Below are 19573 nucleotides of genomic sequence, written 5' to 3' on the forward strand. Positions count from 1 at the left end.
ACAGTGGCCGAAATCATTCAACTAAGGAAAACAATTATTTTCGGTTCAGATATAACTAACTACATTTTCCGATGAGTTTTCAAATTAAATGCAGTTTTTCGAAGCCAGTTTTAAAAGACCCAGGAACAAAGTCTAACAAAAATTAACCTAACTTTTTTAAAATGCAAAAAGGAGATGAGTGATGGAGCTACTAGAAAAATCGCCGGAGGCGCGACAGCTAAAACTGACATGTTCAGTTTTAAAGCTAAATTTCGTTACCTTGAGTTTAGAGATTTCATTTTAGACAACTCCTCTCGAATATATTACTGTAGGATTACTGTAGTATAACTAATTCCAGAATAGGCTCCCAGTTTCAGGAGGCAGAAAAAATCTAGTTCCACTAACAATAAATTCAATTGTAAGATATACGAACACCAATATTGTTTTCTTATTCTTCTATGAAAAACAATCGCCACAATTGTTTTCAGAATCCAGCCACATTATTTAATCCACCACAATGAATCCAATACCCAAAAACAAATTCATTTTTCCTATAAAATACAAATATTTCTTCTGAATACAAGAGCCCTGGAGTGCACTAATCCATCTGTCAAAAAACACATTTTTTGAATATGAAATACAATATATGTCTGGACTTTGAGAATACTGAATCTCAGAAGATCATTTTCAAAGAAAACTCTAGAAAATGGGATTTTGAAAAACGGAAAAAGCAGTATGAGAGCACCAAAAGGGGAATGATGTGGAACCTATAAAAGCGGATGCTTTGAAGAATGCTTATTTTGGTGACCAAAGCAAACCGCCCGTACCCAGGAATGATGGGCGACACCTAATGGTGTGAATCAGTGCATGTCTATTTGTACTTTTTGTGTGACGAACGAAGAAAAGGGATAGAGAAGAAGAAGAAGAAGATGGACTGTTTGTTTTACAATATTTTCTTTTTGCATAACGTAAAATGAAGAAGGTGAGAAAATGTGAATATGCATGCAATATTGACCAATTTCTGACTGTTTGAGGTGTGAAAGCAGGGGGTCAGCAGTTTATGAACAACTGCATTATCACATCACGGATTTTACAACCGCGCTCTATCGAAACGGAAAAAATAGTGGGGAAAAAGGAGAGACGGAGAGAAAGATAAAGAAATCTCGGAAGGTTTTCGGTAGAGCGCAGTTATACCGTAATCCTCTTGAAAAATCCTCGATTTCGATAGAGCGCGGTTGTAAAAATGCGATTTTCTCAATTTACATGGTACAATATTCCCGCCTTCATAATCCCAAATGAAATCGAGCTGATTGTGAGTTTATGTTAAATTTCTTCTGCAAAACCTTTTTTTTCTATAAAATACAGTCTCATAATTCCGAAGTTCAAAGTCTCATAATTCCGAAGTTTCCTTTTCGGAATTCCAAATATTCCTGTTTCAAAACTGCGAAATTCAGCAAAATAAAATTCATAATTTTCAGATTTAAAAAAAAACAAGTTTTTTTTCTTTTTTGAGCGATCTGTATTCCGGATTTCAGTTTGTTCAAGCAGCTGGCTCTTCTATCGTTACCTCACTTGTCTCCGAAACTCGGAAGAACAATCTACAGAATCCGTATCTCTCTTCATTGCTGCTGTCTGAAATTCTTCTGAAATACCTGAAAAATCGATTAAATCTCGAGTAGCAGAAACAGGCAATATTTTATTATACACCTGGAGTTTAAAATCAATATGATTTTACAAAAAAAATATTACTCTGCGGGATAGTTATAGAGGGAAAACGGTTGTACAAATAGACAAAGGAAGTCAGGAAGCAATAGGGCAGATACCAGAGGGAAAAGAGAGACAGATTTTTGGGGGGACATTTGGGAAAAATAGAGGGAAAGGGAAGAAATGCCTTGATCAACAAGGGAATGACAGAATACTGTGACACTACAAGCTAAATGAAATTTGAAAGGAAAAATCAATCAATTTTGGAAGAAGTTAAGGTCGATAGAATCTTCGTCAAAGGTTTCAAAGTTCCAGTTTCCGGGGTCGATGAGCGCATCGTCGGTCGTCTGTGTCGATGCTCCACAATTCATCAAAAAATCGTCGTCCGTATTCCAATCGGTGCTCGAGTTGCAGCTCATCGACGGCGAAAGGGCTAGGGAACCCGGCGAAAATGTTTCACGCGTTTCTGAAGATGTCCGGATGGATCCGCTTGAAGTAGACGGCGCAAATCCATCTCCTCCTTCCTCAATGTATCCAGCAACGAGTCGATCGAACTCTCCGGATGGGCTCTGAAGAGAAAACAATTTAAGTTTCAGGTAATTCACTATTATTAAAAGAAGAATCTGATAATCGCAGTTTCCTTTTCTTACCTTGAGGTGTTCGATGATTCTGTCGAGGTGTTCGTCTTGTCCCGATCCATGTGGTTGCATAGAATCGAAAGAATAGTCAGATACGTATCTAGTGTTGTCTTCTTGTTGGAATCCGTACGTCTTGGTTGGTTGGCGGTGTTGGTGGATGAGCGGTTGGCCTTGTCCCACGGCAGGGGTGCATTAATGAATACAGCTGATTCAAAGGCGCATTGCTCATCTCCTCCTCCGACAACCTCTTCGACGACTTCTTCCTCATAGACGACGTTCGAGTAGATGTTCGAATCGGTGACCAGGTTCTCGTTGTTCTCGACGGTGTTGATGTACATTGGGGGTTCGTTGACAATTTGGACGGTGTTGTTCATAAGACTTTGTTGGCGCAAAAGTTCCTCATTTTGGCGGCGGAGCTTCTCGTTCTCGACACGGAGCAGGCGATTCTCTTCGACGAGATCAACCACGACTTCTTCGATTTTGCCGGATCTTTCCTGTAGAAATTAATTGGAATGAAAACATAGTGGAATTTCGTAAATAGCAGCCACGAAAATCGATGATTTCGTAATCAGCGAAACAGCAAAAACTCAAAAAGAAACTCATTTTTCGATAGTTTTTGCGATTTTCAACATTTTCAAAACGAAAATTTTGCTCACCTTCTTCTTATCTCTCGCATTTTGCGCAGCCACTCGATTTTTCATCTTTCTTCTGTCCATTTTCTCCTCAGCAGTCAAATGATTCAATCGTTCACGTTTCCGTGGTCCAGACGGTCCCAAATCATCTCCAAGAAGTTCGGCGACAATTTGCTCCGCCGGTACCGGACGTTTCATCGGTCTTTGGACCGGTGCCGCCACGTAGCTTTTCGGGATGACACGTGGCTGACGTGCGGGAAGCACATAAATTCTCTTCGGATAGTTGCTCATTTTAGTTGGTTGAATGGGGCTTTCGCCCAAGGCGATGGGTTCGGGTTAAAATAGAAGAAAAGTCTTCTTGAAGCTTTTTGTTGTGGGGAGAAATGGACTGGTCTCCGCTAAAGCAACGTCGACTAACCGCGCCGCGGCCGCAACGCGACTCCGCCCACCTTAGGGAGAAGGCGAAACGAGGAGACGCAGAGAAATTGTTGTTATTGCGAAACTTTTGGTGGAGCGGAATGACGTCAGAAGTGGCTGAGTTGGAAGTTTTGTGTTGGAAAAGTGTCAAAAATAAATAAAATGAAAGGAAATTTTGCAGCGATAAGAATTTGTAATCGTATTTATGTGTCACAAGACTCCCGAATGGAAATAAGTGCGGTTTCGCTTTAAAAAATAATAAATAAATAAAAGCTTTGCGAATAAATATCATACAAATTAAAAACTTTAATTATTTTACAAAAAACATGTTCGATGTCATCAAAAGTCATCGGAAAACGTTTCAAGATCGAATGACATGCCAAAAACCCCAATAATAAATGGTACGATCATGAACGACATACCCAGGGCGGCGAGTTCGTCTACATCTCTATACAAAATAAACCTGCTGATGAATACTGTTTGTGCAAAGAACGGAAGAAGAAGAATCAGCATTTGAATAATGATTATCTGAAATGATTAGTGATTTTCAATAGGGTTAAACACTACCAACCGAATTAAAATATTTCGTTTTCAATTTTTTCAAAGCTACATCGTGTTTCCGAATTGGTGGATTGTCCTCGAAGGTTATATCAATTATCTTGAACTGTTGGCTCAGAATTTCGTTCGATCCTGTTGTAACCGTTTTTGGTTTACATATCTTCAACTTTTCATATAATGCCATTATCTTCTTTGGGATTCTGTAGATTGCACTGTAAAATAAAACATTTTTCAAAACGAGAGCAAAAAATAACTCACTCCAAATACCTGACTTTCACAACAAATGCCAAAATGACTCCGAATAGTTGAACTAAAAGTACTGCTGGAATCATAAGAGCTAGAATAGGAGTTTCCGGTAGCCAATTATCGGGAGGAATCTCTATTGTATTAAATACTCGAAAAATTAATGCATTACAAAAGCATACCATTATCATCACGAGTATCTGGAAACAATTGAAGTACGGGTAGAAATAAAAAAAATAAAAATTACAGATAATGCGATTTTCATCTTTAGTCTAGCTGCTTCTTCCTCGTAATGTTCTCGTGTAAATATGAAGTTTTTCTCTATTGATCCATTATTTTCGCGCATGGTTTCTACAGATTGTTGGAGTCCTTGTTTCCTTTCTGTCACTGTCCCTGGTTGAACAATAACAGGTCTAGTGAAAAATCTAGTTCGATCTTTCAGTTTTTTCGATTTGGGTTGAGAACGTTTTGGTCGCATTTTTAACTGAAAATTAAAATTGCTGAAATTTTTCCGATAAATACTGTAACTGAAAACTAATAGGTTATTTAAGAAAAGTTGAATATAGCAAGGAATACCAAATGTATCCAACAAGAATCAAATTTTGAATGGTATTGCCGTCTGTTGACCGGGTGGACCAGATGGTCTCCCCAGAGACATAAGACGGAGGATAACGTGGATTGAGAGGGTCAAGAGGAATACTCTTTGTATAGAAATAGTCTCTGACTCGTTACACTAAATCTCGATTCTAACTCATTCAAGTTATTCAGAATTCATCTAGAAGTTGTTAAATCGGGAATCATTTTCAAAACTATTCATTTATCAAATTATAAAACACAAACCCCTACTCTACATCCTCATTGTTTCTTGAACCATTGATGTTTCCAGTATCACTTATCTTTCTTTTTCTTCTACACGTACCAACGATATTTATGAATGTGCTAACTTTTCTCCACACAATGCTTTCACCATAATCTTCGGCGTAATCTTCATTTCTATGACCATATCTACCCACGGAAGAGGTCTTCTTCAGAGAGTGTATGGTAACGTTTGTCTTCTTCTCTGTGCTCTCCTCAGAATATGTTATCTATTTCTCACTTCTGTCCTCCGTGATACATCCATGTGTTCCATTTTTTGTACATAGATTTTCATCATGTTTCAACTAGTGAAATTTTGGCACTTTTTTGCTGAAACTTTTTTACAAGTCATTGTTTTTTTCTGTTCCACACTTGATACACTGCAAATTTTTCAGTAGACAGTATGATCATCCCCAGCACTAGAATTCTAATTCCTAATGCGGTCCTTATGGAAAAACACGGAAAACCACAAAGTTCGTACGAAATTGAAAGAAACGATCTGTTGCGACGACTTCTGTTGAGTGTGAGTTTTTCAAAAACAAGATTATGCTCATTTTTAGGAATCGAAAAAAAATTATATTATATTTTTGAAATGCAATTGAGGAAAGCCAGACGTCGGATCCCGTAGACTTTTGTACATTCACTGATTCAGATACTTCTACTGTTTGTGACGTGCGGTTTACTGCATTTATTTGGAGTCGTGTATGATCAGATCGCTTCCAATTATCCGGATGTTAGTGATGATGATAAACTACTTATTAGTGGTCCAATATTTTGTGCTGTGTATTTGTATTTCGCGTTTCCGATAATGTTAATTTTGAGGTCAGTTTTTTTCTTACCCATGACTCACTTTGTAACAAATTGGTAGTGGTGAGAATGAGAACATTTCTGAACTATTATACATATTTGGGTCATTTCTGATAAGTTATCCAGAAGTGTAATTTTAGATTTAGCCACTTAGAGATATTGAAAATTGATCCTTGTTTTTGTCATTGGAAACCCCAGTCTTGGAATAAAGCTTCCCCATTTAAATATTCGATATTTTAACTCGTTGGTATTCCAGTAGAGCAATTACACGAACACGACGAGAACAAGAAGCAAACGGGATACGGTACGGAAAACTGTTTTATGCACACTCAATCAAGTTCAGAAATACTTTGAAACGGTTGGAATATGGATTATGGTTTGTGGTCAGTTGTTTCTAAAATATGCATTCTTTAAAGAAAAAAGTATAGTTTTCGACTAAAAATCTAAAATTCAATCAAAATGTGAATATGCATGATAATTAAGGTATTTTTACTCTATTTAAATGTTCGAAAATTTACAAAAAATTCTGTAAAAAAATGAGCACAAAAATGAGCACCCACCTAGAGAAAGTTCGGCCCGATTTTTGACAAATCTGGCTTTTTTCTATCTCAGATGTTCTGTTTTTAAGATACTTGGTTTCACAGACAGGTAAACTGACAAAATGAACTTGAAAAAGCAGAAACATTTTCAAATGTTTTGTATCCGTTCACAAATGTTCTTTCAGAAGTTCTTAATCTGCTTCCTGATAGTTCTACGACCACTCTACATCTTCTTACTATTCTTCATTAAACTCTTCAGTGGCTGGTATGATCCATATGTTTCTCAGTCTTGCTGTGGTCTCGTCTTGTCATTTTATATAATTTTCTCTTTCCTTGTTTTTGAAGCCCTCGGATGATAAACATCTAAACGTTTGAGATTATTATGTTTGCTCGACACATTCGGAAATAAAACCATCGAAATTCTTTTTTTGGCTCTATTTTTTCGAGAACTGTATTGAAGTGTCAAAGTTGTTACCACTAATGTCTGAGCTCACTAACTTTAGAAAGAGCTCCACTTTTCCGATGTTTGTATTACTGTAGCTACAGTAACCTTTTCGAGGTATGGCAGTGGAAATTTAGAAAAGTTATAAACATAAAAATGTGAGACTACTTTTAAAACTTGGAACTTTTATAAGTTAAGAGTTTCTATTCTTCTCAAAAACTCACTCTGAAACAAAAACGATCATAAACTCTGCCATCACAGCTATCACCAACCCCCACAGTGGCAGTGTGTCCTACCATCTCCACCACTACAAGATTATTGGGAAAAATTTCGTCAGGTTTTACCATAGTTGTTTAAATATCATTCATTTCCGTAACAATCCATTGTGCAGTAAAGTTTTGACTTTATATGTGCAAAAAAACAAAATATTGCCATTTTCAGATTTAATCTGGCTGATCCTTTTTTATAAATTTCTCGTGAAACGATGAAGTTTTTTCCATTTTGTGTAGTTCGCATAATTCCATTTCTGTTTTATAATTTTGCATCTTCTCTAGAAGCATTTTGATACGATGTTTCCTTATTGACACGTTTCCAGATTGACCAAGAATTGATAAAAGTTCAGTGAACAATTTATTGTTACATATGTAATGGTTTCTTGGATTCATAGCAAAACGGTTGGGAATTCATTTGGTAAAATGTTGGGAAAGAACACTATGAGAAATCTAGTAGTAGTAGTAGTAATGCTATCGCCTGTTGGGTTGGTTGACCTGACGACTACTGGCCGGGAGAGCAAAAAGTACACAGAAGAAGAGAGGAAAAAGCGAATATGTATAATAAGACGATGTTAGGAGGACGATATGGAAGATGGGTCAGCCATAGAGATATACACACTAAAAATATTTATTGAAAAATTTCATTTCTCACCTCTGTAAATACGAAGAGAAAGTGAATCACAATAATAAAAGAATGGAAAACATATGAGAATAAGAGAAATAGTAACAAAAGAAGCAATTAGTGCAAGAAACTCCTGGGAGTCCATAGTGGTAATGAATCTGAAGGATATCACAATGTGAACAGTGACTGGAATGACCAGAACCATCAATAGAGGAATGAGACCCTGAGATGAATATTATTTACTTGAACTTATTATTAGTGTTAGAACCTACCAACAACAAATATTTCCAATTCAATTGATCCAAAACTTCTCGATGATTCCAGATAGGCGGATCATCCTCTAACAGTAAATCGATAATCTTGAACTTTTGATTCAATATATCGTTTGGGTACTCTTTTGTCTTCTTTCTAGTTATCATTCTCTTGAAATCCTCGTGCAGATCCATCAGCTTGTTTTGGATCATAAAGAGCAGTCTGTAAAATGAAAAGTACGTAGTTCGATTATTTGCTAATTCTGTCAATCACTTACACCATAAAAAATGGCATTCCAACTGCTACAGGATACATCATTTTACTGTACACTTTAACTACGCTTGCTGTCATTATTAACAGTATCATACTATCAGGTATTATGATTTCATCAGAGTGCACATAAGTTTTATAATCATTCGAAACATTTTCGTAAAGTAAGTTTCCAACAAGTGCAATCACTAACATCTGAAAAATAAAAACTTGATTTATCTATCCCGAAAATATAAGATTACCATAGTCACCATTTTTAGCTGCAATCTGGCTGATTCTTTTTTATAACGTTCTCGTGATACGACGAAGTTATTTTCCATTTCGTGGAGTTCGTATAATTCCATTTCTGGTTCATACTCCTGCATCTTCTCTAGAAACGCTTTAAGCCGTTGTTTCCTTTTTGACACATCTCCAGATTGACCAGCAATAGAAAGAAGTTCAGGGAACAATGTACTTCTATAGATTGGTTTCTTGTATTCATAGCAGTAAGGTTGGGGATCCATTTAGCGAAATGCTGAGGAAGAACAATACGGCCAATCAAACAGGGATAATGTCGAGGAGGAATATCGTTTGTTGAGTGGTTGACCCGACGACTACTAGCCGGGAGAACAATAAGCACACTGATGAAGACGGGGAGGTAGCAAAGAAGATGTTACAATAAGAAGATGTTGTGTTCAACAGAATACAGGAATATTGGTGCAACTTTGAGCGTAGATCGGTTACAACAGAAGCGGTACATTTCCAACATGAGTTACTTATTGAAAGTTTCAAAAAATGTGCATTTTTTGTTAGTAGTAAAAAATAGTTTTTCAATTCTCTGGTTCTACCATTGGCATCTTTTTTCTAGGTCTAAACGACTAACTTCAACTTTTCTCTGATTGTAGAAAAGTTTAGGAAAAGCTAAATTCAATTCAGATGTTCCTATTTGCACCATCTGTTCAATTTTCGGAAAAAAAGTTAGTAATTTACAAAGCAATAAGACTCAAAGTGTATATAGTCTCCATGAAATACATAAGCTTCAGTAGAGCGGCATTACTCAAACCGATCAATGCTAGTACGATCGAAATTGGGAATTAAATCAGTTGTTACAGGATTCGTATCCGAATTTCGACACTGGTGTTGTTTTCATTTGTTAAAATTCTGTTTTCAATTTGATCAGGTGCTACCCCCAATGAGAACCGTCTGAATAAGAACTGTCCTGATGCCCGAATCAGATCTGGTACGAATCAGAACTACCAAATTGAGATTTATTGGCTCTAGAGTGAAGATACCTCAGCTCTTTGTGAGTTTTGATTCGGGCAGTTCTGATTAGAGTGGTTCTTAATCTGGAGGTTCTTATCCGGGCAGTTCTCATTAGAATTACTGTGAAAAAAAAAAAGTTTGGCAGAGGATTTTCAAAAAAAATTTTGCGGGCTGTAACACTGTAGTGTATCCGATCATTTTTACGCTTGTATGGTGCACACACCCTTCTTCATGAAAGGGACCTTATTCTGAGTGCAGACGGTCCTCCGTCTGTTTCTCTGTTCCCTCTCAAAAACACACGGTCTCTACGTGATCTACACAGTGCATACATACTTATTCCATTTTCTTCAGAGAATACATTTCCTGCTGCTTTCAAAATACTTTTGTTCGTATAATTTTTGCATTGCTATGATAAATTTTACAGTTTATTTTCAGCTAGTTGAATGAACTCAAATGATATTCCACTAGTTCTTCATGACGAAAACCTTTGTTCGTGTCATTCTTCAAAAAGGAAGAATCATAAGAGACTATCAAGTTTGTATAAAAGTGCAAGAAATGAGTTTTTGCTGCGACTTCTTTTGTCTGTGAGTAAATATTAACAAAGACAAAAATTAATTTAAATATTTTAGATACTTTTCCTGGTTATCGTATGTGGTTTACTCTACCTTTTTGGAATTGTCTACGATTTTCTAGCTTCCAATTATCCGAATGTTAGTAAAGAAGACAAACTATTTTTTAGTGGACTTGCACTTGGTGCTGTGTATTTAATTGGTTTCTTATACATGTGTTTGTTAAGGTTAGCTGATTGATTTGATCCTCTGAATACAAAAAGGAATTTCTATTTCAGTTATGCTTGTTCATGGCGAATACATGCAAAAGGGTGGAATGGAAAAATGTTTTGTATTCATCCACCGGAGTTAAGGAATAATTTGGTACGATTGGAATATGGAATACACTTTGTGGTCAGTTTATTTTAATGTATCTGAAACATGAGTAGACGAATGGAAAACTTTGTGACTGTGACCAAACGTCCAAACGAAAAAAGGTAATCCAGTGTGGTTTTGGAATTGGAATTTGCCTCCAAAACAAGACCCCCAGACCTTCAACCTGCTCGTACATGTTCCTGATCTTGAAACATGTCACAATAAGACATAAAATCTCATTAGCACACGGCACGCTTCTTACAACCGCGCTCTACCGAAACCGAAGAAAATTGTGCACAAAATTGAAAGACTCAGAGAAGAAGAGACATTTTTCAAAGGGGTTGCGGTGGAGCGCAGTTATAAAAACTGTGCCGAGCTGATATACTTCATTTTTAAAAATTGCAGAGATTCCTGATCTTCTTCATGATAGTTCTTCGACCACTTTACATCTCCTACTTCATCTTCCTCAAACTTTTGGATGGCTGGAATTCTCCATATTTCTATCAGTCTCTTCTAGGATTATTCATAACATTTCTGATTTCTGTGTCTTTCTGTTGTTTTGAAGCCATTCAATGATTATGAATATCTTAAACTTTTTTATGTACCATACATGCTCATGTTCACTAAAAAATTATAATCACATTCCGGTTGATCGAAATAATATTGAATGAAATTCCAATCGGTTTCCTCTTTTTCCAATTTCCTTGACGTTTCCAATTTCTTTGTTAGATAATTACGACGACAGAAAGCAATGATAACAATACACGAAATAATCAGATGAATACCCAGAATAACATACATAATAACGTCAAAAGCATCAAATTGTTGGAAGCAGTCTCGAAACGGAATAAAGCTTATAATTAAAAACATCAAAAATATGTAGTATCCTTTCTGTAAAAACATAATTTTATTGAAATACGAGAATAGGTAAAATATAACTTACATTGGCTAAAAAGTAGAGAAAATGTGACAATCTGGAAGCATCTCTGGTCGCAGCTAATGTGCTATCTGAATTGGAAAACCTTCAATTTTATGAGAACAGTTACATAATATTTTGAACTAACCTTCACTATCTTCTGCTAATATATCGGGGTGATACTCGAGCATCCAACCGATTAGACTAAAGTACCAGAAAAGAAGCCATCCTTGCAAAAAATCTTTACTATGTTGTGAAGATGGTTCATTCATTTCTGACAAAATACGAAACAATGAGGAAATTATCCCCATAAGTATTGTGAAACCGCACATCTGAAAAAATAATTAATTTTAGTTTCACATCTACAGTACCGCTCAAAAGGTTATCAATGCTGGTTGTTTTCAGTGGAAATTGACCAACTTTGACAGTGTATTCCGGTGTCCCGTGATTGTCTGACAAATTAGATTTTGTATGGGCTGAATAGTGCAAAAATAGCACATCATTTTTGTAGTTGACCATTTTTTTGTAGGTACACTACCTCGAAAGTTATTGGTTGTCAAAGTGAAAAGCTCCGAAATTTCGTAAATATGCAGGTTTTTTGGAAAAATGGCTTAGATTACCTGTAACTTTCAAAATAGTGTCCCTACAAAAAATGGTCAACTACAAAAATGAGGTCCTTTTTTTGCTCTGTCCAACCCACAAGATATAAAATTCGTCAGAAAATCAAGTGACATCGAAATACACTGTCAAAGTTAGTCATTTTCTACTGAAAACAATGGAAGATGATAACTTTTTGAGCGGTACGGTAGATGCGTCTGCTTTGAATTCTTGATGGTATTGGGTCTTATAAGAAGCACAATATTAGAAATTGCCAGTATTATAACTGTTACGATTCAACATCGTCTGATTGACTCACGTGATGGATTTCGAATATCGACCGCTGTCCCATATTTGAAGAATTTTGAAGGTTGATAGCCGTTTAAAAACACAGAAAACGGATACGAAATGTTTTTTTTTTTCAATACAAATACTGAACCCCAAAAACAGCAATAGTATAAAGCAAGAATCGAAAGTCTAAGAAAACTCAATTGTTTGCCATAAACGAGAGGTCAATACTCTGCTCCTCTCCGGTCTTTCCTAATAGAATACGGTCTTATTCAAATGTTCTGTTTGCATAATTATATCGATCAACATTAGCAGTACTCGGCTGCTCAATGATTTTATTCTTTTTGTAAAATTATATTGTAAGGTTCGTGAAGGGCTTCGATATTTTAGTGAAACAGAAAAAAATTCAAGAGATGGTTAATTTGCAATCATGAGACAGAAAGTCTCTCATGTGGTTATTCACCTTCGGAAAATTTTTCCATCGATTCATTTGCCGGAAAAAAACGGAAAAAAGCAGGTTTTTTCCGGTAAATGAATCGATGGAAAAAAACGGTTTTCCGGAGGTGAATAACCCCATAAGAAATGTTTAATCTTCTATAAAAATTTCTTAAAATGCTAACAAGACTAAAATGATCTACGTTTTAATATATCGTAATCCAGACTATCTTCTTCTTAATTTTCTGGTATAGGTCTTTCGGATTTTGGCGGTTTTTCCTCGAGTTTGCACCCTTATGTCATCTAATTTCTGGACATGCTCACTCCGATATACAAAACAATCATTTTTGTAGTTGACCACTTTTTGTAGGGACACTATCTGGAAAGTTACAGGTTGCCAGAGTGAAAGGCTCCGAAATTTCGTAAATATGCAGGTTTTATGGAAAAATGGCTTAGATTACCTGTAACATTCCAGATAGTGTCCCTACAAAAAAATGGTCAACTACAAAAATGAGTTCCTTTTTTTCAGACTTGCAAGATTCCGGGCCGGCCCGCCGGCCCGGCCCGGCCCGGCCCAGTTTTGGCCCGGCCGAGAAAGCTCCGGCCCGGCCCGGCCCGGTCGGCCCGGATTTGAATTTTTGAACTTTTTTCACTACAATTTTTTGTCCAAAAATTTATTTTCTGAAAATTTTTCATATTTTTCCTCAAGTATATTTTTCAAAAACCTTCGAAACCTACAAAAAATTGTTTTTAAGAAATATTTTTCAAAAAAAATCGGGAAATTTTCGAAAAAAAAATTTGAATTTTTTTCAGTACTGAACTTCCGGGCCGACCGGGCCGGGCCGGGCCGGGCCACGGGCCGGGCCGGGCCGGGCCGGGCCCTGGAAATTTTCATTCCGGCCCGGCCCGGCCCGGCCCGGCCCGGCCCGTTGCAAGTCTGCTTTTTTTGCTCTGTCCAACACACAAAATATAAAATTTGTTAGAAAATCAAGTGACATCGAAATACACTGTCAAAGTTAGTCATTTTCTACTGAAAACAGCCGAAGGTGATAACCTATTGAGTGGTACTTTAGATTCGTCTGTTTCGAATTCTTGATGGTATTGGGTCTTATAAGAAGCACAATATCAGAAATTGCCAGCATTTTAACTGTTACGATTCAACATCATCTGATTGACTCACGTGATGGATTTCGAATATCGACCGCTGTCTCATATTTGAAGAATTTTCAAGGTTGATAGCCGTTTAAAAACACAGAAAACGGATACGAAATGTTTTTTTTCAATACAAAGACTGAACCCCAAAAACAGCAATAGTATAAAGCAAGAATCGAAAGTCTAAGAAAACTCAATTGTTTGCCATAAACGAGAGGTCAATACTCTGCTCCTCTTCGGTCTTTCCTAATAGAATACGGCCTTATTCAAATGCTCTGTTTGCATAAATATCGATCAACACTAGCAGTACTCGGCTGCTCAATAATTATATTATTATGTTAGAAAGTTTGTAAAAAGCTTCGATTTTTTATTGAAACAGGAAGAGTTCAAGAGATGGTTAATTTGAAATCATGAGACAGAAGTCACTGAGAAATGTTTAACCTTCTATAAAAATGTATTGAAATGATAATAAGATTAAAATGATCTACGTCTTAATCATACTTGTCAACCGGGCCGAAACGGGCCGACATGGGCCGGCTCGTAACTCGCGTCAAAATGAATATTATGAGCTGAAAAATATACCAAAATGTAGATCTCTCCCGCGGCACATTAACGAATAGCCTTCCGGCCCGTAGTAGGTCACGGACATAGAACTCGTCGAGATCTACATTTCGGTATATTTTTCAGCTCATAATATTCATTTTGACGCGAGTTACGAGCCGGCCCGTGTCAGTCCGTTTCGGCCCGGTTGACAAGTATGGTCTTAATGTTTCGTAATCCAGACTCTTCTTAATTTTCTTGTATAGGTCTTTCGGATTTTGCCGACTGTTCCTCGAGTTTGCACCCTTATGTCATCTAATTTCTGGACATGCTCACTCCGATGTACGAAAAAGACAAATATAATACAAGACAAGGTCATATGAAGAAATAAAGCAACATACATGAACATGTCATAAAAAGGAAGATGTTTCAAATATTTTCCAAATGGAATAAAATTCGTTATTAAGGAAATGAAGAGAATGCAGTGGCTTTCCTGGAAAAGTTTTAAAAATTATTATTATTATTCAATGTGGGATAAGTATAAAACTTACATTGACTATCAAGTATGAAAGAGATGTCAACTTTGAAATATCTGGTGGTGTAACTGGTGTATCTGGAAAGAAACATTAACTTTTTCAGAGGACTGTTTTTATGCTCTGAAATAAACAAGTTTTTAAACTAACCTCCAGAAAGTATAAACTCCAAAAGAAAGGAATACAATGCGAAAAGCTGGAATGCTTCCACTCCTACCCGATAGTCCTTTGCTTTATACCTTGAGAATGGTTCATTCATTTGTAAAAGGAAATGGGAGAAGGAAGACAACATTCCATACGAGACAGCGATGAACTTGATTTTAATCTGATAACATACAAGGTTAAGGAAAAGTGTTCTAAATCTTTAAATCTAACTATATATGTTACGAAGTATTTTTCAGCAGCCCTTTCCTTTGTGTTTTCATCAAGTGAATCAAAGAGTTTCCTCAAGTCAGTCATCTGAAAATAACTTCTGCTGGTTGTACATTCGCAAGACTTTTATCCAAAAAATGTAACACATTATCAAAAGTTCCGAAAATAATATAGGGAAACATGAGGGCTTTAGTAAGAAAAAGAGTCTAGGGTACGATTGTTTACCATAAAGGAGAGAGGTCAATCTTTGCTTCTCTCCGCTATTCCCATTCTTAGGAACTTGTGTTTGTATATAACATTGGGGCAATACTGACATCATTGAACTGCTCAGTGATCCTAACAACATCATGAAATGAGAAAGCGGTCATGAACGAAGAAGGACATTCCTTTTACATCTCTATAGCAAGAGTTAATATATATTTGAACACTTTTTAAATCGATGTGAGAAGTGAATACAAAACAGAAGAATCTCACATTTCAAAAATTACAGTTACCGTAAAACCTCTAATAGAGGTGTCCCAGTAGCAAGAGTTTAGAGCACAATATCTCAACTGCCTTGAGAGCTATCAAATTTTTTCGAACTGAAGAAATATTTTGTAAATATTCAGCTATATTTTGTCTGTTGACAACTTTTTGATATCTCCTTTGAGAAAAACGATATACCGCTTTAAATAGGCTTTGCTGGAGGCACCTCTAGAGGTTTACGTAGAGACCGCAACATTTTTTTCAAACTCAATTTTTCATTAAAATTTCCATCCTGACCTTTTCTTCAGGTAAATGGAAGTACATTCCCAAATTTTTTTCTGAAAATATTCACTCTCTCCGAAGTTACAGGACCTTTTAGTCAGCCATGGTTTCTACTGAATTTCTCTTGGGGAATTCTTTTGTTTTCCTGACCACGCAAAAAATATTTTCTGTTTTCACGTTCAATCCGTCGAATTTTTGTAAAATTTGGGAAAGTTCGAACCAGAAACCGTTTGATTAAAAACCCAGCGTCTTATCCACTGAACTAAATGAGTACAAATGTGACGCTGATAATAGGAAAATATATTTTTGACGTGATTTTTAAAAATTGAAGAGAATTTTTTGAAGGATTTTCAGCTTATTTCGAGATAAAACATCAAATATCTAAAGTTCTACAATACGGATTTTTTAATTTCTAAGTGGGTCTAGATCGAAATTTTGCGTAGATTCTGATTCCGTCGAAAAACGAAGCGAGTCTGACTTGCATTAACCTGAACTGTCGATAAAACTACTTTTCTTTTTGAGCCTGTTGTCTTCCGACACCGAAAAAACCACATTTTACGAATCAACGGCTTTCAAAATTTTGGGCCCAGGTACCTGAAGAGATGTCTAAGAAGAATATGTCAGAAAATAGATCGGTTATCACTGTAAATTTTTGAAGTGATGCCTCGAAGTTCAGCTGGCTCCCAAAAAAATTCGACAACACGAAAATTTAATTTTCTTTCAAAACCTATTAGAGTATGTCAAGAACTACTAGAAACAGTAAAAAAACAATGCGAGTCTGACCTAGAACAACCTAAACGTGACATTTTACTGAAAAAAGCAAAATGTTTTTTCAGTTTTCTGAGAAAACTAAACATTTGGGTGAAACGAAAGTGTGTTCATCGGATTCTACGTACTCGATTACATAGGGGTCAAAAGTTTTCATTCTGTTTTAGCGTTCTGGGCTCTCAGGGCAGACCGCCAAACATTTCAATACCCTCCTCATGACGCCCCAAGAGAAGAAAATGAAAAACTCCGCCCACGTTCATTGCGGTCCCTAGGTTTACGGTATATATTTGGAATCATACAGTAGCTTCAAATATATAGATAGTTCCTGCAATCAGGAATATCATGAGCAGACCAAAAAAAGACGGAGCTTCAATATAATTTATTTTAATAACCAACATTCCAATTATCATTTTACCGTATTAAATGGATTTACGTCTGAGGAAACTCGAATATTCCTTATCATCCTGATAATCGTCAATGTAAATTATTGGAACACGATTCGAAGTGTTTTCGTCGCCTATTCTATCTCCAGTTTTCTCTCTTAGAACTTCTAGTTTCTTGACATGAGATCTTCGATGAAGAAAAGCAAAGACTATAATATATGAAATGAGAATATGAATACATAAAGCTGCATGCATGATAACATCAAAATAATTGAAATTTGAAAATTCTCGTAGTGGAATCATGTTCGAAATAAAAGAAATCCAGAAAATGTAGTGACTGTTCTGAAAAAAAAACAATTTGAAAAAAAGATATTAGATGAGCTTACATTGACTATAAAGTAAGAAAGATATGTCAGCTTTGATACATCTGAGGGGGTTGCTGGTGTATCTGGAATGAAAAAAAAATGTTTGGAAAACTGATACAACAAATTACATACATACATATTAGTTAATATTAAATAAATACATATTAGCACGGCACGCTTCTTACAACCGCGCTCTACAGAAAACGAAGAAAGTTGTGTGCGAAGTTGAGACTCAGAGAAAAAAAGATACATTTTTCAAGGGTATTTCGGTGGAGCGCAGTGGTAAAAACTGTGCTGCGCTAATATGTACTGTAAAATTGACTGCAGATCAGGTAAGGTCCCTCACGAGACTAAACCTGAGAACCGTGCCGGGCATTTCTTAAGATGTTCGCCGACACACAGTTGGATCAATATTTTCGACGAAAACGTGTTTTAAACGGCAAAAATCACGCGATGACTTCAAACTTACCTCTAAAAAATATATATTTATAGTCCGAAGTATAACAGTACACTGCGAATATCTGTATAAAGAGCATCACTTTAAAGAATTCATGTTTGGTCAATGGAAATGGTCCATCCAGTTGTGCCATGATGTGACAGAAGGAAGAAATCATACCAAGTGTAGCAGTGCGAGCATTGATTTTAATCTAAAATTGCAAGAAACCTGTGGTGAAATACTTATATTTTCCAGCAAACATGAACAGAAAAACACAACGATTAAATTTACTTACTTGATCCGTTTCAAAATGTTTTTCGGCGGTTCTTTTTGGTGTACTATCATGCAGCGAATTGTAGAGTTTGCATAAGTCAGTCATCTGGAAAGAAGTTCAGCTGGTTGTATATCATCAAAACTTTCATTCAAAAATGTAACACATTATCAAAAGTTCCGAGGAAAATATAGGGAAACATTAGGCCTTTAGTAAGAAAGAGAGACTAGAGTACTAGGTTATTTACCATAACGGAGAGAGGTCAACCTCTGCTTCTCTCCGCTCTTTCTAATTGAATCCTATGTGTGTTTGCATATGGTTTGGGAGAAATACTGACACTGCTCTATATTCCCAACATCGTCTGTATTGAAAGTTTCGACTTTCATGGCCAACAGCTTTCTTCTTGTAAATTGCGCCTGAATTAGATAATCTGTTCCGGACAAGTCAGAAGCCTGATATAGTATTTGAAGCAGATAATACTGCGTTCAAAGTAGCTTTTCCGCAGAAAATCCGCGCGGAAAAGGTGACCAAAGTAGCCATTTCTTTTCAGCGTTTTCCTCTGCGCCTCTAAGGTAATCGCGGTGAGACAGCCCATCTTTTAGAGGAAATTTAAAAAAATTTTAATTTCGAACATTTAATTTTCCCTCCTAAAAATGGGCTGGTCTCGCCGCGATTTCCTTAAAGGCGCAGAGACTCGGAAAAGAAATGGCTACTTTGGACACCTTTTTCGCGCGGGTGTTCCGCGGAAAAGTTACTTCGGACGCAGCATAAACAAGTTATCAATTGTTTCTGGCTCTTTTGTTTCTAGTGTTAGTGGCATGGATAGTTGAGACGTTTTCATACTTGGAATGTCTCTTTTTTGGAAAACATGAAAATAAGTATTGATATAGAAAGTGCCAGAACGTATTCAATTGTAAGATGGATACATAGAAGAAAACATTCACGTTTTAATTACGTCGTGCCAACTCCCAAAGACGAAATGAGTGTTCGAAACGATGGAAAATGGAGAGGAAAAGGAATTGAAGAAAATTGCTCTAACTTTTTCTCAATTACAGTAACTAATCATGCAAATAATTTCCTTTGCTCCTCCGAATTCAAGGCCTTTCTTGTAAATAATATTACCCGATTCTGATAACTAGTTATTCCACTCTCTTCCCGCTTCCCAATTAATGATTCACTTCCTTTTTTAATATTAATACCTGGTTTTCCTGGTCAGGTTTAGTCTCGTGAGGGACTTCACCTGACCTGCAGTTACTTTTACAGTACATATAAGCTCGGCACCGTTTTTACAACTGCTCTCCACCAAAATGTCCTTGAAAAATGTCGCGGAAGGAGGAAAAATCCACCTTCCCGATTGAGAAATATATCCCCACGC

At 36.5% G+C, this 19573-nt stretch overlaps 3 protein-coding genes across 3 annotated transcripts; 1 reads left to right on the top strand and 2 right to left on the bottom strand.

Moving 5' to 3' along the window:
• Window positions 1-2010: 2010 nt before the first annotated feature.
• Window positions 2011-2256, top strand: GCK72_008913 (uncharacterized protein; the record flags this gene model as incomplete). The annotated part of the gene is made up of 1 exon (XM_053727116.1): window positions 2011-2256. One exon carries the CDS (start codon window positions 2011-2013, stop codon window positions 2254-2256), a length of 246 nt encoding a protein of 81 aa, XP_053586693.1.
• Window positions 2117-3244, bottom strand: GCK72_008914 (uncharacterized protein; the record flags this gene model as incomplete). The annotated part of the gene is made up of 3 exons (XM_053727117.1): window positions 2117-2252; window positions 2334-2815; window positions 2978-3244. The coding sequence occupies 3 exons, from the start codon at window positions 3242-3244 to the stop codon at window positions 2117-2119; spliced, it is 885 nt and encodes a 294-aa protein (XP_053586694.1).
• Window positions 3245-3709: 465 nt separating this feature from the next.
• GCK72_008915 (uncharacterized protein) lies at window positions 3710-8733 on the bottom strand (the record flags this gene model as incomplete). The annotated part of the gene is made up of 9 exons (XM_003095898.2): window positions 3710-3898; window positions 3942-4140; window positions 4187-4371; window positions 4419-4655; window positions 7039-7121; window positions 7739-7931; window positions 7981-8182; window positions 8238-8425; window positions 8473-8733. 9 exons carry the CDS (start codon window positions 8731-8733, stop codon window positions 3710-3712), a joined length of 1737 nt encoding a protein of 578 aa, XP_003095946.2.
• Between the last annotated feature and the right edge of the window lie 10840 nt (window positions 8734-19573).

This window comes from Caenorhabditis remanei, chromosome III (genome assembly GCF_010183535.1).
Source record: "Caenorhabditis remanei strain PX506 chromosome III, whole genome shotgun sequence".
Lineage (NCBI taxonomy): Eukaryota > Metazoa > Nematoda > Chromadorea > Rhabditida > Rhabditidae > Caenorhabditis > Caenorhabditis remanei.